Source organism: Lactuca virosa, chromosome 4 (genome assembly GCF_052849685.1).
Source record: "Lactuca virosa cultivar CGN04683 chromosome 4, Lactuca_virosa_CGN04683_v6, whole genome shotgun sequence".
Classification (NCBI taxonomy): domain Eukaryota; kingdom Viridiplantae; phylum Streptophyta; class Magnoliopsida; order Asterales; family Asteraceae; genus Lactuca; species Lactuca virosa.
The window spans coordinates 182,891,974-182,917,320 of NC_136429.1; the positions used below are offsets into that span (position 1 = coordinate 182,891,974).

The 25,347-nt window shown below is 34.8% G+C and overlaps 1 protein-coding gene and 1 long non-coding RNA gene across 2 annotated transcripts; both read left to right on the plus strand.

Moving 5' to 3' along the window:
* The first annotated feature begins 5,712 nt into the window (after positions 1-5,712).
* LOC145107806 (putative folate-biopterin transporter 3) lies at positions 5,713-8,273 on the plus strand. The gene is made up of 5 exons (XM_079044760.1): positions 5,713-6,387; positions 6,496-6,755; positions 6,843-6,938; positions 7,030-7,200; positions 7,442-8,273. The coding sequence occupies exons 1-5, from the start codon at positions 6,057-6,059 to the stop codon at positions 8,033-8,035; spliced, it is 1,452 nt and encodes a 483-aa protein (XP_078900886.1). The 5' UTR covers positions 5,713-6,056; the 3' UTR covers positions 8,036-8,273.
* Positions 8,274-20,024: 11,751 nt separating this feature from the next.
* LOC145107807 (uncharacterized) lies at positions 20,025-23,116 on the plus strand. The gene is made up of 4 exons (XR_013707984.1): positions 20,025-20,401; positions 20,491-20,585; positions 20,681-20,736; positions 20,836-23,116. It is a non-coding gene; the product is annotated as an uncharacterized LOC145107807 (long non-coding RNA).
* The last annotated feature ends 2,231 nt before the right edge of the window (positions 23,117-25,347 follow it).

The following is a 25,347-nucleotide window of genomic DNA, read 5'->3' on the forward strand; positions in this document are numbered from 1 at the left end:
GTTTGTAACTGTCCGAACCCTTCGCATCGTGTATATTAGTTCCTCATCTAGTTACTTGTTAGGTGTGAGTTCCTTTCTTTAATATCTTTGTCGTTTCAAAAAAATAAAAAAAAATAAAAAAAAACTAATTCCACCTAATAGTTTTCTTCAGGCCCCTTTGCTTTTCACTTTGGTTCGAATCCAATAGTACAGCCGCATTCAATTCATGTGTTTTATAACCATAATTCAAAATCTCATAATAAATTAAGTTCATAATTAAGTCTCTATCTATAAAGTAAGGCCGACTCAATGAAAAAATGACTTTCACTTCTTAAGTCGCCTTCATCTTTAAATACCAAAAAAAATCCGCTTAACATAACACATCTTCTTACCCACCTCCCCTCCCCAAACAACTAACATATCGAGGCTTTTAAGAAATTAAGAACTCCTTCCAGTGCTTTAAAGTCGCCTTCATCTTTAAATACCAAAAAAATCGCTTAACATAACACATCTTCTTCTCACTCACCTCCCCTCCCCAAACTACTGACATTTTGAGGCTTTTAAGAACTTAAGAACTCCTTCCGGTGCTTTAAAAATCAAATATGGAGTAATAAATACCAAGACTTCTTAGAATATGTTTTAGCAAACTAGTTCTCCCATATACATAAAGTCTAAGCTTTCCAATTAGATAAAACAATCAATTATACACTCTTCAAAATCGACCCCTACCCCTTTAAAAGGTAGTTTAGGACTTTACGCGGACAACAACCCACAATATCCCCAACTTCCCCAACCTCTTCAAAATTGACCCTTATCCCTATTAAATTGTTTTTTTTTCAACTTAATTTTCATTCTTGAAAAATGATAAAATCATCTCAATATCCAAACAATACATCTCACATTTTGATACAACCTCTCACCAAAAAATACATCATCCACAAAATAGAAAATAAAGAGGACCAAACCTAAAAATAGGATGGGTTGAGGGCGGAGATATCAGGGTGGAGGGTATAGGAGTGGGTTGATGGTTGAGGATGGCGGTACCGGCAGTACCGCTGAGATAATGAGTTCGACCAAAAGGTGGTACAGTATAACAGGATATGTAACCCGTTCCATTCTTCTCTCTCTAGACACATGCATACACACACACACACACACACTCTCTCTCTCTCTATCTCTCTCCCCACCCTCTCTCTCCTTCAAGCTATGTTTATTTATATATTATGCATAAAAACTTATACTAAAATATGTTTGTATGTTTTTAAGTTGTTTATGAATTAGTTTTGTATACTTTTAATTAGTTTGAGTTTATTTTAATATATATAAATTGAATGAGTTGGAAAGAGATCAGTTTTCATGTGTTGTGAGTTAGAAAAGATAGAAGAGAGAAGGATAGGATAGCGGATGTGGATGTGGATGTGACGTGACAAATAGATTGAATAGGTTGGATATCCTCCACCCTTATAAGTTTATATCATTGAAAGTTATAAACGAGTAAAATTGAAAAATAAAATAAATTATAATTTTATATTTTTATCAATGTTTTAAAAACCGGTTTTTTAGTTGAACGGATGAGTTGACCAATTCCCCGTTCAACCGCTTTAATCGGTTCGACCGTCTGGTCAACCGGTTTCTATAATTTTCATCATTTTTCCTATTTTCCTAGATATACATACATATATAAATAAAAAAATTTGATGTCTACAAGTTCAAACATTAAAAATACACATAAAAACAAGTTGTATATCAATCAAAATACATTAAAATAATACATAACCATAAGTTTTACATAAATCCACATATATCAAAAAGAAAATAAAGTGTAACACGAAACAAGATATAGTTTTAGATGAATACAAACACATCAAAAACTTTATAGTATTTATCATATGTTTTTATTTAGGGAAAACTAAATAGATGTGAAAACCACCAAAGATTATTATGCAAAATTGTATTTTTTCCATGTGTTTTTATTCAAGTTCAACCGGTTTAATTTAACAGGTTCAACCTGTTATGCATCAACTTCGGCCACATATGTTAGTTAAGGGCAATATGGGAAAATCATAAAATAAAGATAATCTTATTAGTACAGGGGCATTTTAGGCATTCTCTATTAGTTAGTTTGTTATTACAGATAGTATAAGAGGGTAGTGAGAATGGGGAGTGAGATGTCTATCTTTTGTGTGAAATTTGGAATTATTTCCTCAGGGAGATTGACTATCTCGAATTAGCTAAACTATCTTCATTCTTGTAATCATTTGGGTATTATAGAGTATCTTTGTTGTTGTAATATTTTGGGTATATTATAGAGTGTTTCAATCAATATTAGAATCATTCAGTGATTTTTATGTTACTGAATCTGTTCTTATAACCTCTTCATAACAAATGGTATCAGAGCATTCATCTGGGATTAGGGCTGGAGATAAAGGAGGAGGGAAGGAGGCTGGAGGAGCTCAACTCAAGAGGGTTGAGTTGCTAGAGACAGAATTAGGGCATTTGTACGACCGAATGGTGAATCAAGGGCATCTGATCCAACATAACGCTGACTTCATAGCCTCTCTTCAGCTGAAGATGGACCAGAAGTTCGAAGAGGTTTTGATGGCAATAGCCAAGAGCCGCCCAGAAGAACCAAATGGAAAGAAACCAGTGGGAGAAGAGCACCGCAACGACTCTGTTTTTTCGTTGGTGGAGATAACGAAAGGGACAAACCCTATCGGTATGGGATCCAATGGAGGTTCAAGAAATGGAACAGGAGGTGGTTCCGGCGGCGGCCATACTACCGGAGGCGAATACAAAGGAGGGACCAACCGGAGCTTTCACAAACATTAGACGACCTTGTTTGATGGAACTAACAAACATGGAATGTCATTATGTTCGTATGAGGATGAAGAAACAATGGAAGTTGAGTTGGGTGCTCTAGAGGGTGACGCCCTACTGTGGTATGAACAGGAGCATCAAAGACGACCAATTAGAGATTGGGAAGAGATGAAGAGTTGGATTCGTCCACCACCATCATCACTTCCACCGTTCCGTGAATTAGAAGCAAGAAATAAGGGAAAGAGAGATCCGATTTGGACCAAGAAGGGGTGGTTGGGGATCGTCGGAAGCTCGTCGCGTATTTTCAGGTCGCCACAGTAACGGAGTACAAACCTAGCATGACAGCTCCGTTAATAGAAGTAATGGACGAGTGTTACCTAGATCATCGAAGAAATGGGTTGGGAAATAATGAGTGGGCCAAAATTAGATCTATGGAAACATGCAAATTGAATCAGGCAGGAGATTGGCCCATGAATGTTAAAGAGAAATCAGGCCCATGTGAAGTTAAATCTAAGACAACAAAAGTAACCCAGTCGGCATCAATATCACCCAATCGTATCATTGCCTCACCCTTACCGTCGTGTAATTCTTCATCTTCCTCATTCTATCGAGAAAGCTTGTCTACAGATAATTCATTAAAGAGGGGTAAGGAAAATATTCACACTAGCATTGACATTATTGGACATGTCGACTCCAACAAGTCTACAACCACCTACAAGTTGGGTGGTATCAAGAAGGAAGCCTTCAACTTATTCGATAAGGATGGCTACAGTTGCATCACAGCAAAGGAACTTGGAACAATTATGAGATTGCTTGGACAAAATAGAACTGAAGTTGAACTTTAGGATATGATCAACGAATTAGAAGCATAAGGTAATGGAACCATCGATTTTCCAGAATTTCTAAACTTGATAACAAGGAAGATGAACACTCAAAGGGGTGCAGTATTCACAGAGATAAAGAATAATGTTAACAAGATAGCTAAATGGATCACTCCAGCAATCGTGACTAGTGCTAACATGATGAAAATGGTTTATACAACCAGGGTTCATCCTTGTGATCGTTTTGATCTAGTGATATTGTAATTGTTGGAAACAAGCAGAAGGAAATTGATGGTCAGATTGGAACAAACTTGTTGATCAGTTTACCTTACCATTGAATCTTAAAATAGCAAAACTCAAAGAAAAGCTCACAACCAGCCGGGAAATACAAGCATCACTTGTGGAGATAGAAGATAAAAATGCTTCATTTATTGGCTCACCATAACGGTTTGGTGCATTTGAGCTAAGTTGTGTTTTGGACAAACTCATTTGTGTAAGCTACAAGGTCAAAGATATCAAGGGATGAATTAACCGAAAAATATAGAGAATTCATGATGCATTTTGAGATCCCGGGAACACCATTTAAGATTGGTGGCAAGGTTCTTACATATATTTTTTTTGGAGCTGATTACATTAAATCAAGTGGAAACTGTGCAATGTTAATCGTTGACCCTCCAAACTCACTTCATGGGTTTGAGGAATTAAGCACCCATCAATTGGGAACTCTCCTTGACCAATCAGACCTAACAACTAAATAATATAGAGCTATACACCGAGCAAAAGAACACATTCTTACATGTGGTAATTCCCAGATAGTTTTAAGTCAACGGTTTGAAAGGCGGATAATTGCATATCCATTTGAGAATTATAGAGCACTGAGAATTGGGAATCCATACATGACTTATTTGCAGGCTCGAGGGTGTATTTGGGTTGGCTCAAGTCCTCAAATTCTGAATCGTGTGAAGGATATAGTGGATAGACTAATTGTGGTTACTGAGGATTTAGAAAGCTATTATTTTCCTCCTTCAAGGAGAGGAGTTGGAATGATAGAATGTGTTTATGTAAACATGAATTTTGATCTGATTGCAAGTGGTGGTGACCGTTCATCTGCTGTGAATCCAATACAGCTCACTGGAAAGGGGCACACAAATGGTGTTTCTGCAATTTGGTTCTCTGCGAAGCACTGTCACTTGATTTTGTCAACTGAGAAATATAACAAGGTCAAGATTTGGGAAATTTTTAATTCAAAAAAGTATGAGGAATTAATGGATGTTAATGTTACTGATCCCATGAAGATGGTGATATCTTATTTGGAGTATTTGGCAAGACGTCCCTCACATCAGATTCAGTGGAGCAAGTGAGTGGGACATATATAGGGATTGTTGATCATGGTAAGGCAAAGGGCAAGACAAAGAGGTCACCAGGGAGCGTTTGGACGCTATACACCATTTCTATCCACCTTGAGGGCAACGTGGTTCTTTTGGGTGAGGTATTGTTATGCATCGACTTCTGCCATATATGATAGATAAGGGCAATATGGGAAATTCAACAAATAAATAGGCATTAGGGGCAGTTTAGGTATTTTATATTATTTAGTTTGTTATGTCGAATAGTATAAAATGGTAGTGGGATTTGGGAGTGAGGTAATCAATCTTTTGTGAAATCTGGAATTTATTCCATGGGAGAGTAGCTATCTCGAATCAGCTAACCTATCATTTGTTCTTGTAATCTTTTGGGTATATTTGAGGTTATCAATCAATATTTGAAGCTGTTGGTTGTTTTTTATGTTATTGAATCTGTTCCTATACCAGTTCATAACACAACCATATTTTTTAAAAAATCGGTCGGTTCTTTCTAGTTCAAAAATGGGCATAAGACCGATGACAGTCGAACCGTTTCATTCCCCAGTTTCCGGTCAAACCAGTCTTTAAAACATTGATCATAAATTTACAAGATTCAAAAACCACAAGATAGGAACTATTATTTTTTTCAAAAATTAGCCTAAAAGTGCAAATTTAATCAAATCATATAACCATTTATGTAAATTTTAAAAAAAAAAATGGCTCTCGTCATGGTGTATGGGTACTTGTGAGGACAGATGATCGTACACGCACAGTTGAGATCTTCATTTTCCCCTTTTCCTGGAAAAAGGTAAAACCCTTCTCCATTGTAGTCAGCATACTTCAACAAACCCACAACACAACTTCCAGTTTCACATCGAACGACCTAGTCAACTAACCAATTAATCTCTTTCCCAAAACTCTTTCCCAATATCACTTCCAATTAATCTCTTCCCCAAAACTCGTATCATTGAATCAAATCCAAGAAATCCATTTCAGGAAAAAAAAAATCGACTTCTTATTACTTATTAGGGCATCTTATAGTTTCTCGAATTAGGAACAACTTCTTTTTGACTGTTCTGCTGGAAACTCAGCTCAGATGGACGAAGCAGACAACATTAAAAGAAGAAAAGATGGGAATTTGATCTGGAGACCTGTAAATTGGATTAGAATGCTGAGCGATGAATTGAGCTGGAGATTTGTTCTAGCTGTCGTGATTGTATACGGAATCAATCAGGGCACGAGCATTGGTCTGTATCGTGTGAGCGTACAATACTACATGAAAGATGTGCAGAAGTTACAACCTTCGGAAGCACAGTTTTACTCTGGGATTATTCAAATTCCATGGATTATTAAGCCTCTTTGGGGTCTTATGACTGATATTGTTCCCATTTTCAGATTAAGAAGACGCCCTTACTTCATATTTGCTGGTATGTGCCACCACTTTTCAAGTGCAAAATCAAACGAACTTGTGTTGAAAGTTAATATTTTTAGCAAGTTTTTGTATCAATTTGATGGATAGTTATGTATATCCTCAGGTTTAATCGGTTCCATGGCGATGCTAGTACCAGCTTTTAGCACAAACTTGTCACTTGTATGGGCAATATTGTCTTTTATGACAGCAAGTGCAGGGGTTGCTATAGCAGATGTGACTATAGATGCCTGTGTGACAGAGAACAGCATAAGCCATCCTTCTCTTGCTGGCGACATGCAGAGCTTGTGTGGTATTAGCTCCTCTATTGGCCAGCTTGTTGGGTTTGCTATGAGCGGTGTTCTTGTTCATATAATTGGACCTAAGGTTAGCGGGACAAAAGATTTCATTTCACAAAACAGTCCAGTTTAATAAATGTGAACTTAATAGCTAATAATGTAATTTGGTTTGAAGGGTGTATTTGGTGTACTAAGTATACCAGCCGGGCTGGTTATGTTGGTTGGATTTATGTTGGAAGAGCCGTTGGTCAACGGTTATTCTCACAAACGGGTTAGGTTTCTTTTGGTATTACCATGTTTTAAAAAAAAAAAAAAAAATTTATTTCATTGTTATGCTTGAACCACTCTTTAATAATATGTAGGTTAGCCAAAAGTTTTTTGATGCTATTAAAACTATGGTGACAACTCTAAAAAGCCCGGATGTTTGGCGACCCAGTTTGTACATGTATCTATCACTTGCATTGGGGGTGAGCATACATGAAGGAATGTTCTATTGGTACACCGATGCAAAGGCTGGCCCATCTTTCTCCCAGGTAGATTAACCCTTCCCCTTATAAAGTCCCACATTAAAGGTTGATACCATATGAGATGTGTGGAGAGAAAATCTAAAACTCCACACATCTCATATGGTATCAACCTCTATGTATATTGGAGTCTACACGGTATCCTTAATGACTCTTTTGACAAGTAAATCTATGACTCCACATATCTAATATGATATCAGAGCAAGTCAAGTCACACCTCTATGTAACTAACAGACACTATTTGATGCAGGAAGTGATTGGATCCATATTTTCTGTGGGTGCCATCGGCTCTCTTTTGGGTGTTCTGCTATACCAAAATGTCTTCAGAAACCATCCCTTCCGCAGTGTACTATTTTTGACTCAACTCCTATTCGGTGCTTCAAGTCTTCTCGATTTAGCATTAGTATTACGTTTAAACCTAAAATTCGGTGTACCGGATTACATCTTTGTAGTAATGGACGAAGCAGTTTCTAAAATGATCGCACGTCTCAAGTGGATGCCACTTCTTGTTCTCAGTTCCAAATTATGTCCATCTGGAATCGAAGGCACTTTCTTTGCTTTGCTAATGTCAATCGATCATGTTGGAATGTTGTCTTCTTCGTGGGCTGGAAGCCTACTGCTTCATGCCCTAAATGTCACGAGAACTGAATTTGATAATTTGTGGGTTGCTATATTGATTCGGAGCTTTGCAAGGCTTTTTCCAATTGCGCTTTTGTTTTTGGTTCCTAGAAATGATCCGAATTCTTCAATTCTTCCATCTGAGTTATTGATGACAAAAAAGGGCGATGGTGTATTGGAGTTGGAGAGTGCGGAAATGATGTCTCTGGTTAATAATGGTGTATGAGTTATGATTGAAGGTGGTTTTTGATCATGAATCAAAGTGGGAAATGAACAAAGAAAGAGAAGGCTTGAAGATGTATTATTTGAGCAACCATGAACAGATGCAAGCCATAGAACAGGTAAGTGGGAATGAAGCAGGGGGTTATAGAATGCAATTTACTTCATGTACTCACATTAATATACTACTCTCACTTAGGAGATTTAAATCATTCTTACAAGTTTATAAAATCATATATGGCATCCATAGATTTGTAATAAAACAACTTAGAAGAATGTATGTATTAAAAAGATTAATATCATTGTAACAAACTACTAATATTTTCATAAATCACCATTGATTTAAAAAAAAATTGTTATCAGAAGTTAGCAACTTGAACTTAGGGTACACAAAATACCACTATTTAAATGGTAGTTTGTGAAAAAAAAAAAAAAAACAAATAGTTCGTTATTGGTTTATGACATTTTATAACAATTGTGTTTTGTAAAAAGCAAGTAGTTTACCAAAGGGCTTCTAGCCTAGCGGTATCAGGTGGTGTCCTCCCTCCTTGAGGTTGAGGGTTCAAGTCTCGTTGGAGACATATGTGGATTTAGGAGTAATATAGTAGGAGTAGGTTAGATTTGCCGTTCAAAAAAAAAAAAAAGTAGTTTGGCCATTTATGACATTAACCCTATTAAAAGTGCATTTTGTGTGAGGTCGTTTTTTCTTTTCAGTCATTTATGACATTAACCCTATTAAAAGTGCATTTTGTGTGAGGTCGTTTTTTCTTTTCAGTCATTTATGACATTAACCCTATTAAAAGTGCATTTTTGTTTTTTTGGAGAGAGAGAGAGAGAGTTTAGGTGTGGTCAAGCGTAGAAAAAACCACTGGAACCACACCACGCCTCATAATGCCACCCGGGGTGGTGTTCACATGCTTTACGCATACCACATGCGGCTATAAGTCGGTACTCCTAATAGCCTAAGTAGAATGGCGTAATGAGAAACTCTAATCGTACGTGATATTAAAGCCCCACTAGCTTGAGCATTTTGGGGTTTTCTCTTACTAAAATGTCCAAATGTTGTCCTTTAGCTTCCAGTTTAATTAATGCCCCACTACCTTGAGATTCCTTTTCAACGATCGTTATCCCTAAGCTTTCACCACATTTATAAAACAAAGAAACCTTCTATATTTAATCCAATCATGGAACGTTCCAAGTTAAAACAAATACTTTCAAACATTGTTTTTTCAAGTTAAGGTGTATTACGAATTGAGAGATTGGAAATTGGAAATCAAATTCTCAAATCATAGAAAATGAAGCTGTACAGGTACATATACAGAGTTAGAAATGAAAACAGAAAGGAGCCTCAAACAACCTTCTGCTCCTAACTAACTAACTAGCATAATATGTACAAGACTTACTCTGCAACTATTGTAAATTACAAATATAACCTCTAATAAGGTGGAAGATGAACCATAAAAGTGCCAACTCTCAATACCCTCGCTCAACCTAAACTTGAAAAGCATTTACTAAATTTAGTTAATCACAAAAAAAAATTGTTCAGAAGCTCCACGTGACTTTGTTAAGAGATCAACCACTTGTTGATAGGTATCAACTTTTAAAACCTTTACCACTCCCTCTTATTTTTTATACCTTACTATACGTATGTCAATTTCAATGTATTTTGTTCGTGCATGAAAAACATGATTAGATTAAATAAGTATAGTTAATCTGTTGTCTAGAAAAAAACATTAACATGCATATCATATTGCGATAACCTATGTTCACATGGCTCACAATTCCATGGATAGTTTCATTCGAGATCATGATGGAGGACATAGCTTATGATCATCTAGTTTAGCGAATCACACATATAAGGCCCTTCCTGTATGCAAATAGGTAAGGCGGACGAAGCGGATGGATGTCTTAGCGGTTGAAAGAGTCGTAACTAAAAACCGAAGTATTAATAGGAATATCGGTGGTTCGAATCCATTTCCATCCACGAGGTCATAAGTTTTCTCTTGCATTATTTACAGATAAAACCGAATCAGATCGACTCGACTTATATATATATATATATATATATATATATATATATATATATATATATATATATATATATATATATATATATATATATATATATAGGGAAATGATCAAATGAGAACACCTAAAAGGTTGAGAACGCGAGAACAAGTATATTCATTTGTGATTCCATGTATTCATTTGTGGAGAAATGATAAATTTTTACGCTCAATCAACATGAATATGCTTTTTCTCTTCAATTGAAATTAAAGGCGTAAAAATTTATCATTTCTCCACAAATGAATACATGGAATCACACATGAATATACTTTGTTTTCGCGTTCTCAACCTTTTTGATGTTCTCATTTGATCCTACTCCTATATATATATATATATATATATATATATATATATATATATATATATATATAAAGAGAGAGAGAGAGAGAGAGCTAGATTCAAATGTGGATGGATAACTATTATGTGGTTGTAAGAACCAATCACATTTTAGAAAAATAATAATTCATTAATTAATTTAATAAGGGTAGTTTGGTAAATGAATTAATTGAATTTAAATTAAATCCTATAATCTTGGTAACTTGTTTTAGATTGACCATATATTTATGTTAACTTCTTCGTTCAACCCTAAGCATTCCAAAGATACATACGCCTCCATCATCAAGAGACTAATGCCTATGGCCTGCTTCTTCCGCCATATACCAAGTCGACACCTACAGGTTGAACCTCACACGCTACCCACAATCAACACCACCAACCATTCTTTTTCTCTTATTTTCATATTAATGTCACCTCTCTTCCCCTCTTCCTTTCGCGACCTATCTTCCAGTCTTCTCCATTAATCGTGAAGATGCTATCACCAAATCCAAGCTTCTATCGAGGTTCAACTTCTCAATTTCTCAGATTCATCTTTAATTTTTATGATTTTCTTTGTTTAATTAGTGTTAATATGTTTATGGTTGTCCACCTCAATAGCCCTTACAACTTTACAACATCTGGAAAATAAAGAATATGGATCAATAGTTACAGGTTCATTTTCTCCATCGCCATTGTTGGATGCCCATAATATGTATCAGAATACGTAAGGTACAACCTGGACAAGCATCAACCTTTGAGGTGAGAAAATAATGTCTTTCATCTCTGTGATAAGCACCACTTGTAACCTAATGTCTTCCATCATTCCAACCATCTCATATTTATTTTCAAACGTTCTTGATTTTGTTCTGAAAACAAGAAGCAAGGTCGGCTTGTCTATATCTATTGTCTTTTTTTCATATTAAGGTTGTGTTTGGCGCACTAGCTGAAAAGCTAGCTCATAGCTGAAAAGTTAGCTGATGGATAAAAAGCTAGCTGCAAGCTGATAAAAAAATGTTTGGTAAAAACTAGTTGATAAGCTAGCTGAAAGATATAAAATTACATAAAATAGCATTTCCCAAAATAAGTTTTATATAATTAATTAAGGGTATATTTGGAAAGTTTGTAAAAAAAGCTCATGAAAAGCTACTCCAGGTAGCTTTTTAAAAACTAGATTATAAGCTAGATTTTTGGCTTACCAAACACGACAACTCAAAAAAACTCGAAAAATAAGCTAGCTTTTCAGCTAGCTGCGGCGCGCCAAACGCAGCCTAAGAATTGAACTTGATGGGGGGGGGGGGGGATTTGTAAATTGGTCCCTTATGTTGCTTCTGTTTGAGGATTTATTGGAGCTGACAAGTAAGGTAAAAACCATATTAACTCCCTCTCGATGTTTTGTGTGTGTGTCTGTTGTGAATCAGATTGTTAATATTTAACCTTCCTTGGTTTTAGATTCACGATCACAATCACCTTGAGAGAATACTGATAAAAATGCATATGGGGTATCTCTTTCTTTGATGCACTGATCATTTTTTTAATATTTATTGTGACATCCCCATTTTCACGGCCAGAAAAGACCGATTTTGTTTATGCTTTATAAAAATCAGAGTATCTCTTTTAATAAAAGTGTTGCGGAATTTGTTCCCAGAAAAACATGATAAATACGTTATCAAAGCATTTCCGAAGAAATGTATTTTTATTCATTTTCAAAACCTTGGGATGTCATCGTCAATACAGATACATAAGCATAAACAGAACTTACATTTATTTACACTAGTGATCTACATCTCTTTTAAACCTCTCAGTGTAAAGTAGCTTCATATCGACACTTGTGATATAAATAAGCTTGAGTGGGTCAGGTTGGGAAACCTGGTGAGTACATAGGGTTTTCAACCCACAATAATATAATCATTATGTTTAATCATCAAACAATCAATCAACCCAATTACCCATCCCCATTATCTTATTTACTCTTAAGGATCTACCCTAAGAATCAGCTATTCCTCGTTCATTCATTCTTAAGGATTATCCTAAGGAATAGGCACGAAATCCATCGTTGCTAATGACACATCTGTCAAGCACAACTGCTAATATTATCACTTAGGCGCATCTGCCAGAATTGTGACATTCTTTATGGGGCGCATCTGCCGGTATAGTCCTTTAGGCGCAACTGCCGGGGTTATGAGGTTCTCTATTAGGCGCTTCTGCCGGTAGAGTCCTTTAGGCGCATCTGCCAGGGTTTTATTGACAGTATCGTTTTCGAGAATCCACTCGCGATACAGGTCAATGGGTTTTTAGAGTACACCGGTGAACACATCGTTCACAACACCTACAGGTTGCGAGTCTGCTAGTGTTCCACTGGACTGTCTAGAATAGTCTGTGGTTGTCATCCATACTCTGCTAGATGACGGGGCCAGCATTTGGGTAAAAGGCTTCTTACATCGTCCACCTCTCACCCTCACCTCATGGTCTATTTCACCTCTCACCTCATCATCCGACTCATATTTCATATACCCATGTTTTACCCAACATATTTTGTAGATATAATATATATATATATATATAGTTTAAATCATTTAAAGCATGTATAAAAATCTTTCACCCAGCATAGACAACAAGTATACAGACAATATGCACACATAGCACGTAATTTATATTAAATACTTCATATCTATGTGTAAGATGAAAGTAACTATGCACTCACCTGATATGGTGGTGACTCGGCACTCGGACAGCACTTCGTTACTCTTAAAACAATTTCCTTCGACAAAACCTAGTACCATTACCACTAGGGTTTAGTCTAATATTTACCGAGCCTAATTAATAGTCTAGCCATTATTACTATTATATAAGCGTTAAGCAACACTCTTATATAACTCATAATAATAGCCCAAATAATTATTTTAAGGTCCTAATAATGTTACTATATTGAAACATAAGCTATACTAGAGATAGAGTAGGCATAGCTCACTTACAGTGGGTTTTTCTCAAAACCGGGCTTCGCTGGAGCAGTGTTCCCGAGCTGAAAGGCTCTTCTTCTCGGAGCCGTCGAGCACTCCGGGGCTTCCGCCTCGTGCTAGGGAGATTCCCTAGGCTTTTCGGGGGGTTTCGGGGCTAGAGAGAAGTTCTAGAGAGAGAGGGAAGTGATGGGAGGTGTGAGGAATGAAGAGGGCTTCACTTCTTATTTATAGGAGGCTGGAGGGTCACTCACATCGTGAATTTTTAATATTCACGTCATGAGCCAACTTGGGCACCAAGGCAAAGCCTGGTGCTGACACGTGGCATCGCACACAGGGTGGAAATCAGCCGATTTTCAAAAATTCATAACTTTCGCATACGAGCTCCGTTTTCGACATTCTTTATATCCACGCGTAGGTAAAAATAAGATTTACAACTTTCCTTTTGACTTCGTCGGCTAATTCTCGAACGATCTTAAATTTAACAGTAGGAAGAGATTAGACTGTTAAATGACCGCGAAGAATTCGTAACTCTTTCATACGGACTCCGTTTTCGTCTGTCTTTCTATCGTTGAGTTCCTATTAATGAGATCTTCAACTCTCATTTAGGTCGCGTCGGCCAAAAACCGCTCGAACTAAAATTCGAGTTTCGGGCCGTGCACTGCTATGCCAAATCTTAGAAAAATCATAACTTCCTCATACGAAGTCAGATTTGGGCGTTCTTTTTTTGTATGTTCTCGGTTTAATGTATACTACAACTTTTGTTTAGATCACTAAGGCTAAAAAGTCCTCTATCTTAAATTTACTATTTACGTCTCCCGGTGCCGTGCCGGTTTTGCCGAAAACTTCGACGGGCCATAACTTCTTCGTTATAACTCGGATTTCGGCGTTCTTTATATGTACGGAAACCTTGAGACATATTCTACAACTTGGCTAAGATTATTTATTCTAAATAATCTTTTGTCGAAAAGTCGTTTTCGACCCCTATTATCTCTAAATTGACTACCCCGGATTTACGGACGTTACATCTATCATCTATATTTGGATTGGATATTAATATTGATTGTTGGAATTAATGAAGCATGTGTATACATTTGATCTTCAAATGTGTTCACATTCTCCATCAATTGTTTCTTTTGCTTGTGGTTAGCTTATTAGACTAATTATGGTGGCAAGGGAGACATATCACAGTACATATGATGCCTAATTCTATAGTGACGAGACTTTATCTAGTGACCTTAACGAATATAGCAGTTCATTATAATATGGAAGTCAATCTTACAGAATTCCTCTTATTCTTTTGCAGGTCACGAACAGGGGAGAAAAATTTGTAATATTTTTTACATTTTTTCAAAATTTTAGGGTTCATCTTACAAAATGAACAACATTCTTTAAGAATATCAACGTTCATCTTACAAAAACAGCAACATTCTTTCAGAATATCAAGGTTCATCTTACAAAACGAACAATCTTTCAGAATAGAAGGGTCCATCTTACAAACATAAGAACATTCTTTATTTAAGGAGAAACTGGCCGAATGTATTCTCAAATCTTATATGAGTTTTGTAATATCAAGATTTGCATATATCATGTTCTTTAAAATGGTTGACATTTATTAGAGAATGAGAGAAATTTAGTTTTATTCTTTAAGAATGTATTCATATTTTTCGTGTTTGTTGTAATTCATTCAAAACAAGTATTGTTGTTTACGATAATGAATATTTATTTGCCTTTTTTCCTACCATTTTTGCTCATGCTAAAAAATAAACGAGTCAAATTCTTAAAGAATAGATAAAAGTATCATTCGTAAAGAATAAATGAATAAAATCGAAATTTGATAAAAGTTAAAATTGCAATTGAATTAATGTGTGCTAGAAATTAAGGATAATGGAATTAGTTAACAAATTAAGTCGTTATTTCCTACTTTGAAGGTAATCAAATACACCATAATACCCTTTCATGCCCGTTTCATTCAACTACAAGGTATTTTTCCATTTTAATTAATGTAAAAATATAACTAAATTACTTTCTTTAAATAACTAAAACCATTGATTCACACTCATTCCTACATCCACATAATATATACTATCCATATTATAACCTAGCCATATATATATATATATATATATATATATATATATATATATATATATATATATATATATAGAGAGAGAGAGAGAAATAAAGAGAGTGTTAGGATCATATGTTACCTATAATTATTGTGTTATTGTGTTACTATTGTAATTCTTACTAGAATGTCATATTTGCACGTCTATTCCTCCAAGTTAGTTCAAGAATGTTCAACAATGTAATATTAATTTTAGTTTTATTCTTCGAAATTTTTTGAAAAGAACAAAATTACATATTTTTGACAAGATGCATTCTTGAAAAAATGTCATTTAATTTTAGGTATTTAAAAAAGAAGACACATTTTTTTACAGAATATACATATTTGTATAGTTATTATACAAACATTATCGAACTAACATGGATGAATCGAAGTGCAAATATGACATTCTGGTAATAATTGAAATAGTAACACAATAATTGTAGGTAACATATGATCTTTGCCATATATATATATATATATATATATATATATATATATATATATATATATATATATATATATATATAGGTTCCGGTGATGACTCTTTTTAAAGCGAGGACTCGTGATGATACCTTAAAAATTTGAAAAAAATCTAAAAAAAATACAAATCTTAAAATCGAGCATAGTACTATATCCGGGAGAAAAAAAATTGGAATTTTCTTTTTGCATCATTAAAATTGAATCATGGATCATAAAAATGATCCATGCTTCAATTTTAATGATCCAAAAAAAAAATTCCAATTTTTTTTCTCTCCGATATAATACTATGCTCGATTTTATGATTTGTATTTTTTAGATTTGTTTTTTCAATTTTTTTAAATTGTCCTCACGAGTCCTCACTTTAAAAATAGTCATCACCCGATTATATATATATATATATATATATATATATATATATATATATATATATATATATATATATATATATAGAGAGAGAGAGAGAGAGAGAGAGAGAAAGAGAGAGAGAGAGAGAGAGAGCAGGCCCGTCCCAGAGGGTGGGCGATAGGGGCGACCGTCTAGATCCAATTTTTTAAGGGGGCCTAAAATTTTTATAGGCTTTGTTATATATATATATATATATATATATATATATATATATATATATATATATATATATATATATATATATATATATATATATATATATATATATATATATCTGAATTATTTATGGGTGATATAAGTATAAAACATTCTTAATGTATAAGCCCAACAAAACTCCATTCAAACTAGGCATGCAAAAACCGGTTTTTTTTCTGAACCGGACCGGTTCAGAAAACCGGTTCGGTTCCGGTCAACGTAGTCAAAACCGGTTCACCCCCAAACCGGTTCGGTTCCAAACCGGTTCTGCCCCAAAAATATCCGAACATATGTAAACCGGTTCGGTTTAATAGAAACCGGTTCAGCAAAAACCGGTTAAAAAACCGGTCCAAAAACGGTTCAAAACCGGTTCGACGCAAATAAGCTTTTCTAATTTTTTTTTTTATTTTTGGGCTAATAAGTGTAAAATAGGAATGGTTTTTTTTTGTTTAGAGTATAACGCACTAGATTGTCTTGAACCAAAAAAAAAAATTTGGCTTCAGAGTAGGTGGTTTGGGGGATTGGGAAGGCAAAGGCTTATAAGCCTTACATATATACATACACATACACGTCCATATGGACCATATTGCCAAAAGGTTTTTTTTTTTTTTTTTTCTTGTTCAATAATATACATATCTTTTCATGTATTAACTTTTTTTTTGGTTTTAAATTTTATGTTTGTGTATATGTAGAAAAACATAATGTATGTAAAAAATTGTTCAACTTGAATCAACACATTTTTTGGAGCAATTTTCAACCTTTTTTTTCATTTTTTTTTTCAGTTTTTTTTATATTAGAAATACGTAATACAACTTCAAACATAAAAACACAAAACATCCAAATATAAAACATTGTTGTCGTCATACTAATACATCTTCAGAAAGGGAACATTGTTGTCGTCGTAGTCTTCATTCCAAGTCCGTAGTCATTGTATTTATTCGTCATCCGTCATGTCGTTGCGCAATCCTCTCTCATACTCGAGCTCTTCTAGGGTGAGTGGCACCGACATTCCCATTGCTACTTCTTCCTCATGTACTCGTGCTTCGGCATGCAACGATGTGTCTTCTAGTGCTTCAACATCTTGTATCCGTTCCACACCATCAAGGTAGCATTTCAAGCAAATGCACACTTCCACCGACAAAGGGGTGAGTTTTGTTCTTCTTGGTGATATAACCCTGCCACTAACAGAAAAAGCCGATTCCGAAGCTACCGTAGAAGCTTGGGAGCTTAGTAGATCACGGGCCATAGCGGCTAGAATCGGAAATTAGGTTTCCTTTCCTTTCCACCAAGCCAAAATATCAAAATTTTCAAACTCTTGAATACTCATTTGAGACAAGAAATCGGAACCAATGTACCTTCCGAGCTAGCTACTAGGGGTGTTAGACCGAGCTCGTTTGGAATTTTCATTCCTCAAAGTATTATAAAGCCTAATTGTTTCGTTATTTTGGTGAGAAGTGGATCCGGATGCCCCCGTATTTTGCATCATGTCATGAATGTTTGTTGAACCATATTTTGTTAAATAAACTTCAAACAAATTTTGAAAAACTTTGTTAAATTTTGAAACTTCCTTTGATGCATAATCAATGTCATCATCCAATAAATCCAAATCGTAACAAATATTTTCAATTAAAGTCTCAACCCCCCCAACATTTAGAGCCGGATTCAAAGCGGCGGAACAAGTAATAATGGGAGGCATTTTTTGAAAATATTTTTTTAACTTTGCTTTCATCGGTTTCATCATATTAGCAAACATTGCGCTCCTCATTTCAAACTCATTTATTTTCGCACTCATTAAAAAAATTTGGTTTAAAACTAAACAACTTGTAGGGTAATAAACCCCCGATAAATAAGTAGTTGCTTTTTTAAAAACATCAAGCATGTCCGTAACAAGTTTGATAGTATCCCAACTTGATTTCGGATAAGCTGTAACCTTGTTACGGTCCGCAAGGTTGTCATGGAACATTTTTAAAGTATCTTTTTGACGTAAGGCACATTCAAACATTTTGCAAGTGGAGTTTCATCGGGTATTATTTTCCCAATTCGGACCTAAAAAGAGGGCATTCGCATCGACACAAAATTGCATATAATTATGATATCGAGCGTTACTTGAACTAAAAATATCTTTTAGCATGTCTTTGAAACCATCTTTTATAGTTTCAATGCTAGTTAGTCCATCTTGCACAACCAAAGTAATGATATGTGCAACACATCGACTATGAAAAAAAACACCATCGCAAATTGGTTTATATTTTAGTTTTAGTTGTCCAACCGCGACGGTGTTGTTTGAAGCATTATCAAAAGATATAGAAAAAATCTTTCCTTCAAGTTTATAAGTTTTGATCACACAATCTAAAATTTTAAATAAATTTCTACCGGTGTGCGGGTACTCAAACAATTCAAACGTAATCGTACGCTTCATCATTACCCAATTAGTTGGATTAATCCAATGAGCGGTAACACAAAGGTACGCATCCGGTGAACCGTGAGGAGCCGTCCAAACATCACAAGTTAAATTCACACCGGTTTCTAAAGATTGAAATCCTAAAATCAATTCATTTTTTGCAAGTTTCCACATTTCAATACAATCACGTCTAATAGAAGTACGACTCACATGGCAATATCGTGGTTGGAGAGTATCTTGGATGAGTGAAGTCAAACGTTTGTTGTCGAAGTGGTCAAAAGGCAAGCATTCTTGAATCACGAACTTCGCCATCCTATCCCGAACTTTAGCCAAATCGTAACTCCACAATGTTGCATCATTCGCCATTGTTGTTTGATTATGACCCGACCCAAATTTCACCGCGGGACATCTTTTGGTCATATGAGTTTTCAATGTCGAATTCCCTTCTTCATTAAAAAAAGCACCACATTTCTTGCATCGCGCCTTTTTTAGACCATTCGACATTACACACAAATCATAGTTGCACCAAATAGCCGGATTTCTATTTGTTTCTTTGATGCTAACAACGGTAAGAGTGTTTGATGAATCTCCAATACCAACGGAAGCCGAATCCATTGTTTGAATTAAGAGCGTTTTTTGAAGTAAGAGATGTTTTTTGAGGTTTGGTTAACCCAAAACATCTAATAGCTATTTATACTATCAAATATTGGGGAATATGGCCAAAAGGGACCAAAAATCGGGTGTCTAACAGCCATAAACGGCTATATAGCCGTTAGAATAAGACAAAAAAACGGGCATATGCAAAACCGGTTCAAAACCGGATCAAAACACCGGTTCATACTAAACCGGTTCGAAACCGGTCTCAACGGTAACTACAGCGAATCGGTATTGGTCCGACGGTTCGGTTCAAGTGCGGTTCGGTTCAGGGCTGAACCGGTTCAAGGGTAAACCGGTTTCCGATACACTGACCGGTTCGGTTTGTGAACCGGTTTTTTTGGTCACGTCTAATTCAAACTCCATATTAGCGGCCCAAATGTAGAACCTAGCCCAACAAAACTTAGAAGCGGGAGACCTAGGCGCCGATTAGAGAATAAACATGATATGGAAAACTGAAACGTCGTAGACTCGCCTCGCGATACGCAAGCGTGCGTCTGATTTGAACGTTGCGATGATTCTTCTTCTTCTTCAAGTGGGAGACCTAACCACGAGTCACGACTCTATTAATCCGCTATTACCGAATTCGTCCATTCCTACTGCAGTCTACATTCTACACCAAGTCACGGCTTCGACTCATTTCTGCTATGATTCTGATTTTTTGCTTCAATTCTTGAAAGGCTTCTGAAATCACGACTCTATAACTCTATTGCAAGGCTAATACACGATTGTGAGTCCAATTTCATTATCAATTCACTCTAATTTCCCATATTTTGAGTCCGATTTCATTAGGTAATACCAAATTTCTTTCGATCTTTTTTTGTTTGGTAGTTGCTCACTGATTGCAAGTGTAAAAAAAAATTATGTTTGTTTGTTTGCAGCCCAATCTTTGTAACTTTGTGATTCAAAAATCTGATTTTAGGCATTTCTACTACTCCCAAGCAATCTACAAGTCTGAATGTCTAATTTCATTATGGCGAGTTCGATTTTTTTTCTTAGTTTTGACGATACTTGCTGTTTTTTTTTTCTTATTCAAGTTGCTGAAAATATTTTATTTTTGTTTGTGTGTAGCCCAAATTTTGTTAACAGCTGATTTCTGGTCATATTGGCAATCAAAGTTTATTGAGGTAAAGTTTTTGCTTTCTGTTTGCTTTCAAATTACAAATAGCAATCTGTTTTTTTGTTGATCTTTCATCAAAGTTTCTGATTTTTTTTATTGTTTGTAGATTAACAAAAAAATCATTAAAGTTTTTGATACGGGCCTGGTAGATTCAAGCCTTCAACAGAAAAGCACCATTTGGATTCAACCATAAAACATCATCAAAGTTTTTGATTTTCAGGTGTATTCTTTCCTTACTAGTTACTATAATGTCTCCTAAAAAACACTTATCAGGAGCTGAAAAAAGAAAAAAACGAAAAATAGCTGAAGAATCTAAATTGAAACAAAAAGGATCTTTAGATAAGTTCATTAAACTGAAACCAATTGGTTCTTCTAGTGTCTCAAATGAATGTGATGATACTAATGTGTCAAATGATTGTGATGATACTAATGTGTCAAATGAACACGATGATACAAATTTGTTTAATGATTGTGATGATGCTAATTTTAATAATCCTTTAGATATTTATGACCCTAGAAATTGGAATGTTCTTGATAATAAAACAAGAGATATTCTAATTGAAAAAGGGCCAATAAGGGAAATGAGTCTTGTGTTTCCTAAAGATAAATTATCTATACATTTCTCTTATGTTTTTTATACCCAAAAATTAAATAATGGAGAGACACGAGATCGGAAATGGCTAGTTTACTCAAAGTTTTTGGATAAATTTTTTTGTTTTTGTTGTAAACTTTTTAAATCTAATAATCAAAAAGGTTTTTTAGCAAATGAAGGATATAATGATTGGAAACATCTTAGTGTTCGACTTAAAGAACATGAAAGTAGTAATGAACATTTGAGTTGTATGAGTTCTTGGAATGAAGCAAAACAAAGATTGAATAAAAACCTTACTATTGATAAAGATTTACAACAAGAAATTTTAAAGGAAAAAGAGCGTTGGAGGCAAGTTTTAAGAAGAATAATTGCTGCTGTGAAATTGATGATATTTTTGGTTTGGGACTTTTTAATGAGTTATTAGATGCATTAAAATTGTTAGATCTTGATGTGAATGATGTAAGGGGTCAAGGTTATGATAATGGGTCTAACATGAAAGGAAAACACCAAGGGGTTAAAAAACAATTTCTTGAAATTAATCTTAAAGCTTTATATATGTCATGTGCTTGCCATAGTCTAAACCTAAGCGTTTGTGACATGGCACTTTCTTGTCGTAAAGCTGTTTCTTTTTTTGGTATTGTTCAATGCTTATATTCATTATTTTCTAGTTCTACTAAAAGATGGAAAGTATTATTGGATAATGTTCCAACTTTAACTATAAAGTCTTTATCTAATACTCGTTGGGAAAGTAGAATTAAAAGTGTCAAAACTATTAGATTCCAAGCTCCTCAAATGCGATTAGCTTTCCTAAACTTGGCTAAATCATGTGATGATCCAAAATCAAAAAGTGAAGCCAAAAGTTTAGTTAAAGCTATTAAGAGTTTTGAATTTTTACTTAGTATGGTTATTTGGTATGAAATTTTATTTGCTATTAATATGGTAAGTAAAATATTGCAATCTAAATCTATTTGTATTGATGCCACTATTAACCAATTACAAAATGTAATGACATTTTTTAAGAAATTTAGAAATGAAGGGTTTGCTTCAAGCATAAATATTGCTAAAACAATTGCTTTAGAAATGGGTGTTGAACCTACATTTCCACATAGGGTGTAATGTCACTAGAAAAAAAACAATTTGATGAAAGTGATAGTGAAGAAGAAGAAATACAATCACCGGAAGAGTATTTTAAGATTCATTACTTTTATGTTGTTGTCGATGTTGCAATTGTTTCATTAAATACTAGATTTGAACAATTAAAATATTTTGAAACTATATTTGGCTTTTTATATGATTCAAAGATTTTAAAGTAATTAGATGAAAATAAGCTTAAAGAGTGTTGTATAAAGTTTTTAAATACTTTTTCTAATGACAATTTTTCTGATGTGGATTCAAATGATCTTTTTACCGAATTAAAATTTTTGCAAGACTCTTCCTAATGATATTAAATCTGCAGTTGAAATTCTAGAAGTTGTTAAAGTTGAGGATTGTTACCCAAATGTTTTTATTGCATATAGAATCCTATTAACTATTCCTGTAACTGTTGCATCTGAAGAGAGAAGTTTTTCAAAGTTGAAGTTATTGAAGAATTACTTAATGTCGTCGATGTCACAAGAAAGGTTGAACGACTTGGCAATTCTATGTATAGAGAAGTACATGCTAGACAAGATTGATCTTGAAGATATTATTAATGATTTTGCATCTCAAAAAACTAGAAGGAGTATTTTTCTTTAATATTTTGGATTTTGTAACGGAAATTGTTATATTAAGATGCTAGTACAACTATTTTTTTTAATTAGTGAGTTATTATAAAAATGTTGATGAAATTTATGTATTATAGGGGCTTTTTTTCCCTTCTTGCTCCGGGCCCCAATTATGTTTGGAACGGCCCTGTGAGAGAGAGATATATATATATAAGAAAATTACATTTTCATTTAACATATATAATAAATAACAATCCTAATTATATGGTTTGTAACATCTATTTCCATTAATTTAACTATATTTGTAAGGCTCGCTTTTCTCGCTAAGCATTAATAAAATGATATAATAGTTCGAGTCAACAATTGTAACATATTTGATGTAATGAAAGAAGAAATATTTGAGTATTTTGTGATTTATGTTTAAATTATTTGCAATATACGTGTTTATAACGATATAATATAATAACATTAAAATACATGTCTAAAATAAAATAATAATTAGACCAAATATCTTTGAAGAAAGTTGAAGTAGTCGTGACAAGGATTTCGAAGATATAATGAATGCTCAAATCCGACTTATAACGAAGAAGTTATGACCCGCTGAAGTTTCACGATTAAACCGACACGACTTTACATATCGTAAAAAGTAAATTTTTGATAAATTACTTTTTAGCCTAAGTGGTCTAAACGAAAGTTGTAGTAGTTGTTAAACCGAGAGCGTGCATATAGAGAACGTCTAAATCTGACATCATTAGAAAAAGTTATGATTTTTCGAAGATTAATCGTAACAATATACAACTTAGAAATCGAATTTTAGATCGGTCGATTGTGGAAATCATTAAGAAAGCTCAGGAAGAAGCTTTGCAGAAAAATGACCAAAAGGAAGAACGTTTAGGCAAAACATTGGTATTTGGTACAAATAGTTAAGGATTGAAGGTATTTCAAAACAGAATTTGGGTGCCTAAGATGGGAGGAATAAGAGATATTCTCATGGAAGAAGCTCACAATGTCATGTACTCGATTCATCCTGGCAGCACTAAGATGTATAAGGATCTGAAACCTTACTACTGGTGACCGATGATGAAGCTCGATGTTGCAAAGTATGTGGCAGAGTGTGTAACATGTGCAAAAGTTAAAGCACAACATCAGAAACCATATGGGAGTTTAGAGCCCTTGCCTGTACCCATGGGTAAGTATGAAGACATCACCATGGATTTTGTGACTAAACGAAACAGGACGAAGAACGGTCACGACATGATTTTGTTAATCGTGGATCGATTCACAAAGATTGCACACATCATGAGAGATGGTCTATGGATAAGCTTGCAAATACCTACGTGAAGGAGATAGTAAGACTTCACGGTGTTCCCTTAACGATTGTGTCGGATCGTAATAGTCGTTTCACATCAAGGTTTTGGAAGAGCCTACAAGAGGAAATGTGTACGAAGTTGTGTTTAAGTACAACCTACCATACCCAGAATGATGGTTAGAGCGAAAGGACAATTCAAACACTGGAAGATATATTAAGAGCATGCACCCTAGAATTCAAGGTAACTGGGATGATCATTTACCCGTAGTAGAGTTTTCCCACAACAATAGTTACCATTCGAGCATTAAGATGACACCTTATAAAGCCTTCTATGGACAGAAGTGTCGTATGCCGTCTTGTTGGCCTGAGGCCGGAGAAAAGAAGTTTATGGGTCCCGAAATTGTCCATCAAACTACTGAAAAGCTAAAGGTAATTAGATAAATGATGTTAACAGCTCAAGATTGACAAAAGAGCTATGCTGACAAGAAGCGACGACCAATGACTTTCGAAGTTGGAGATTCGGTGTTGCTCAAAGTCTCACCGTGGAAGGGACTCATAAGATTTAGAAAGAGACGAAAGTTGATTCCAATGTTTATTGGACCATTCAAAGCTCTTCAGAGGATTGAGAACCAAGCTTACAAGTTGGAATTACCAGAAGAACTAGACGGTATTCATAACACTTTTCATGTGTGTTATTTGAGGAAGTTCACGGGAGAAGTTCCTGATATAATTCCACTTTCGGAGTTAATGATTGATGAAGAGGTTAATCAAAGAGCCCAAAGCGATTGTTGACCGTAAGACGAAGAAATTACGACGCAAGATGGTCGAATTAGTGTTAGTGTGATGAAAACATTTGAATGGGCCAAACCTCACCTGGGAGATAGAGAGTGGCATGATGAGTCACTATCCACATCGGTTTGCTGATGCATGATTCCGGGATGAAATCATCCTAAGGGGGAAAGAATTGTAATGTCCGCGTTTCTCGCTAAGCATTAATAAGATGATGTAATAGTT

Excerpts from the sequence above, each read along its gene's own strand:
- LOC145107806 (XM_079044760.1), top strand. The coding sequence starts at position 6,057 with ATGGACGAAGCAGACAACATTAAAAGAAGAAAAGATGGGAATTTGATC. Across the intron at positions 6,939-7,029 it reads ACGGTTATTCTCACAAACGG|GTTAGCCAAAAGTTTTTTGA; the intron begins GTTAGGTTTCTT and ends AATAATATGTAG. Across the intron at positions 7,201-7,441 it reads CTGGCCCATCTTTCTCCCAG|GAAGTGATTGGATCCATATT; the intron begins GTAGATTAACCC and ends TATTTGATGCAG.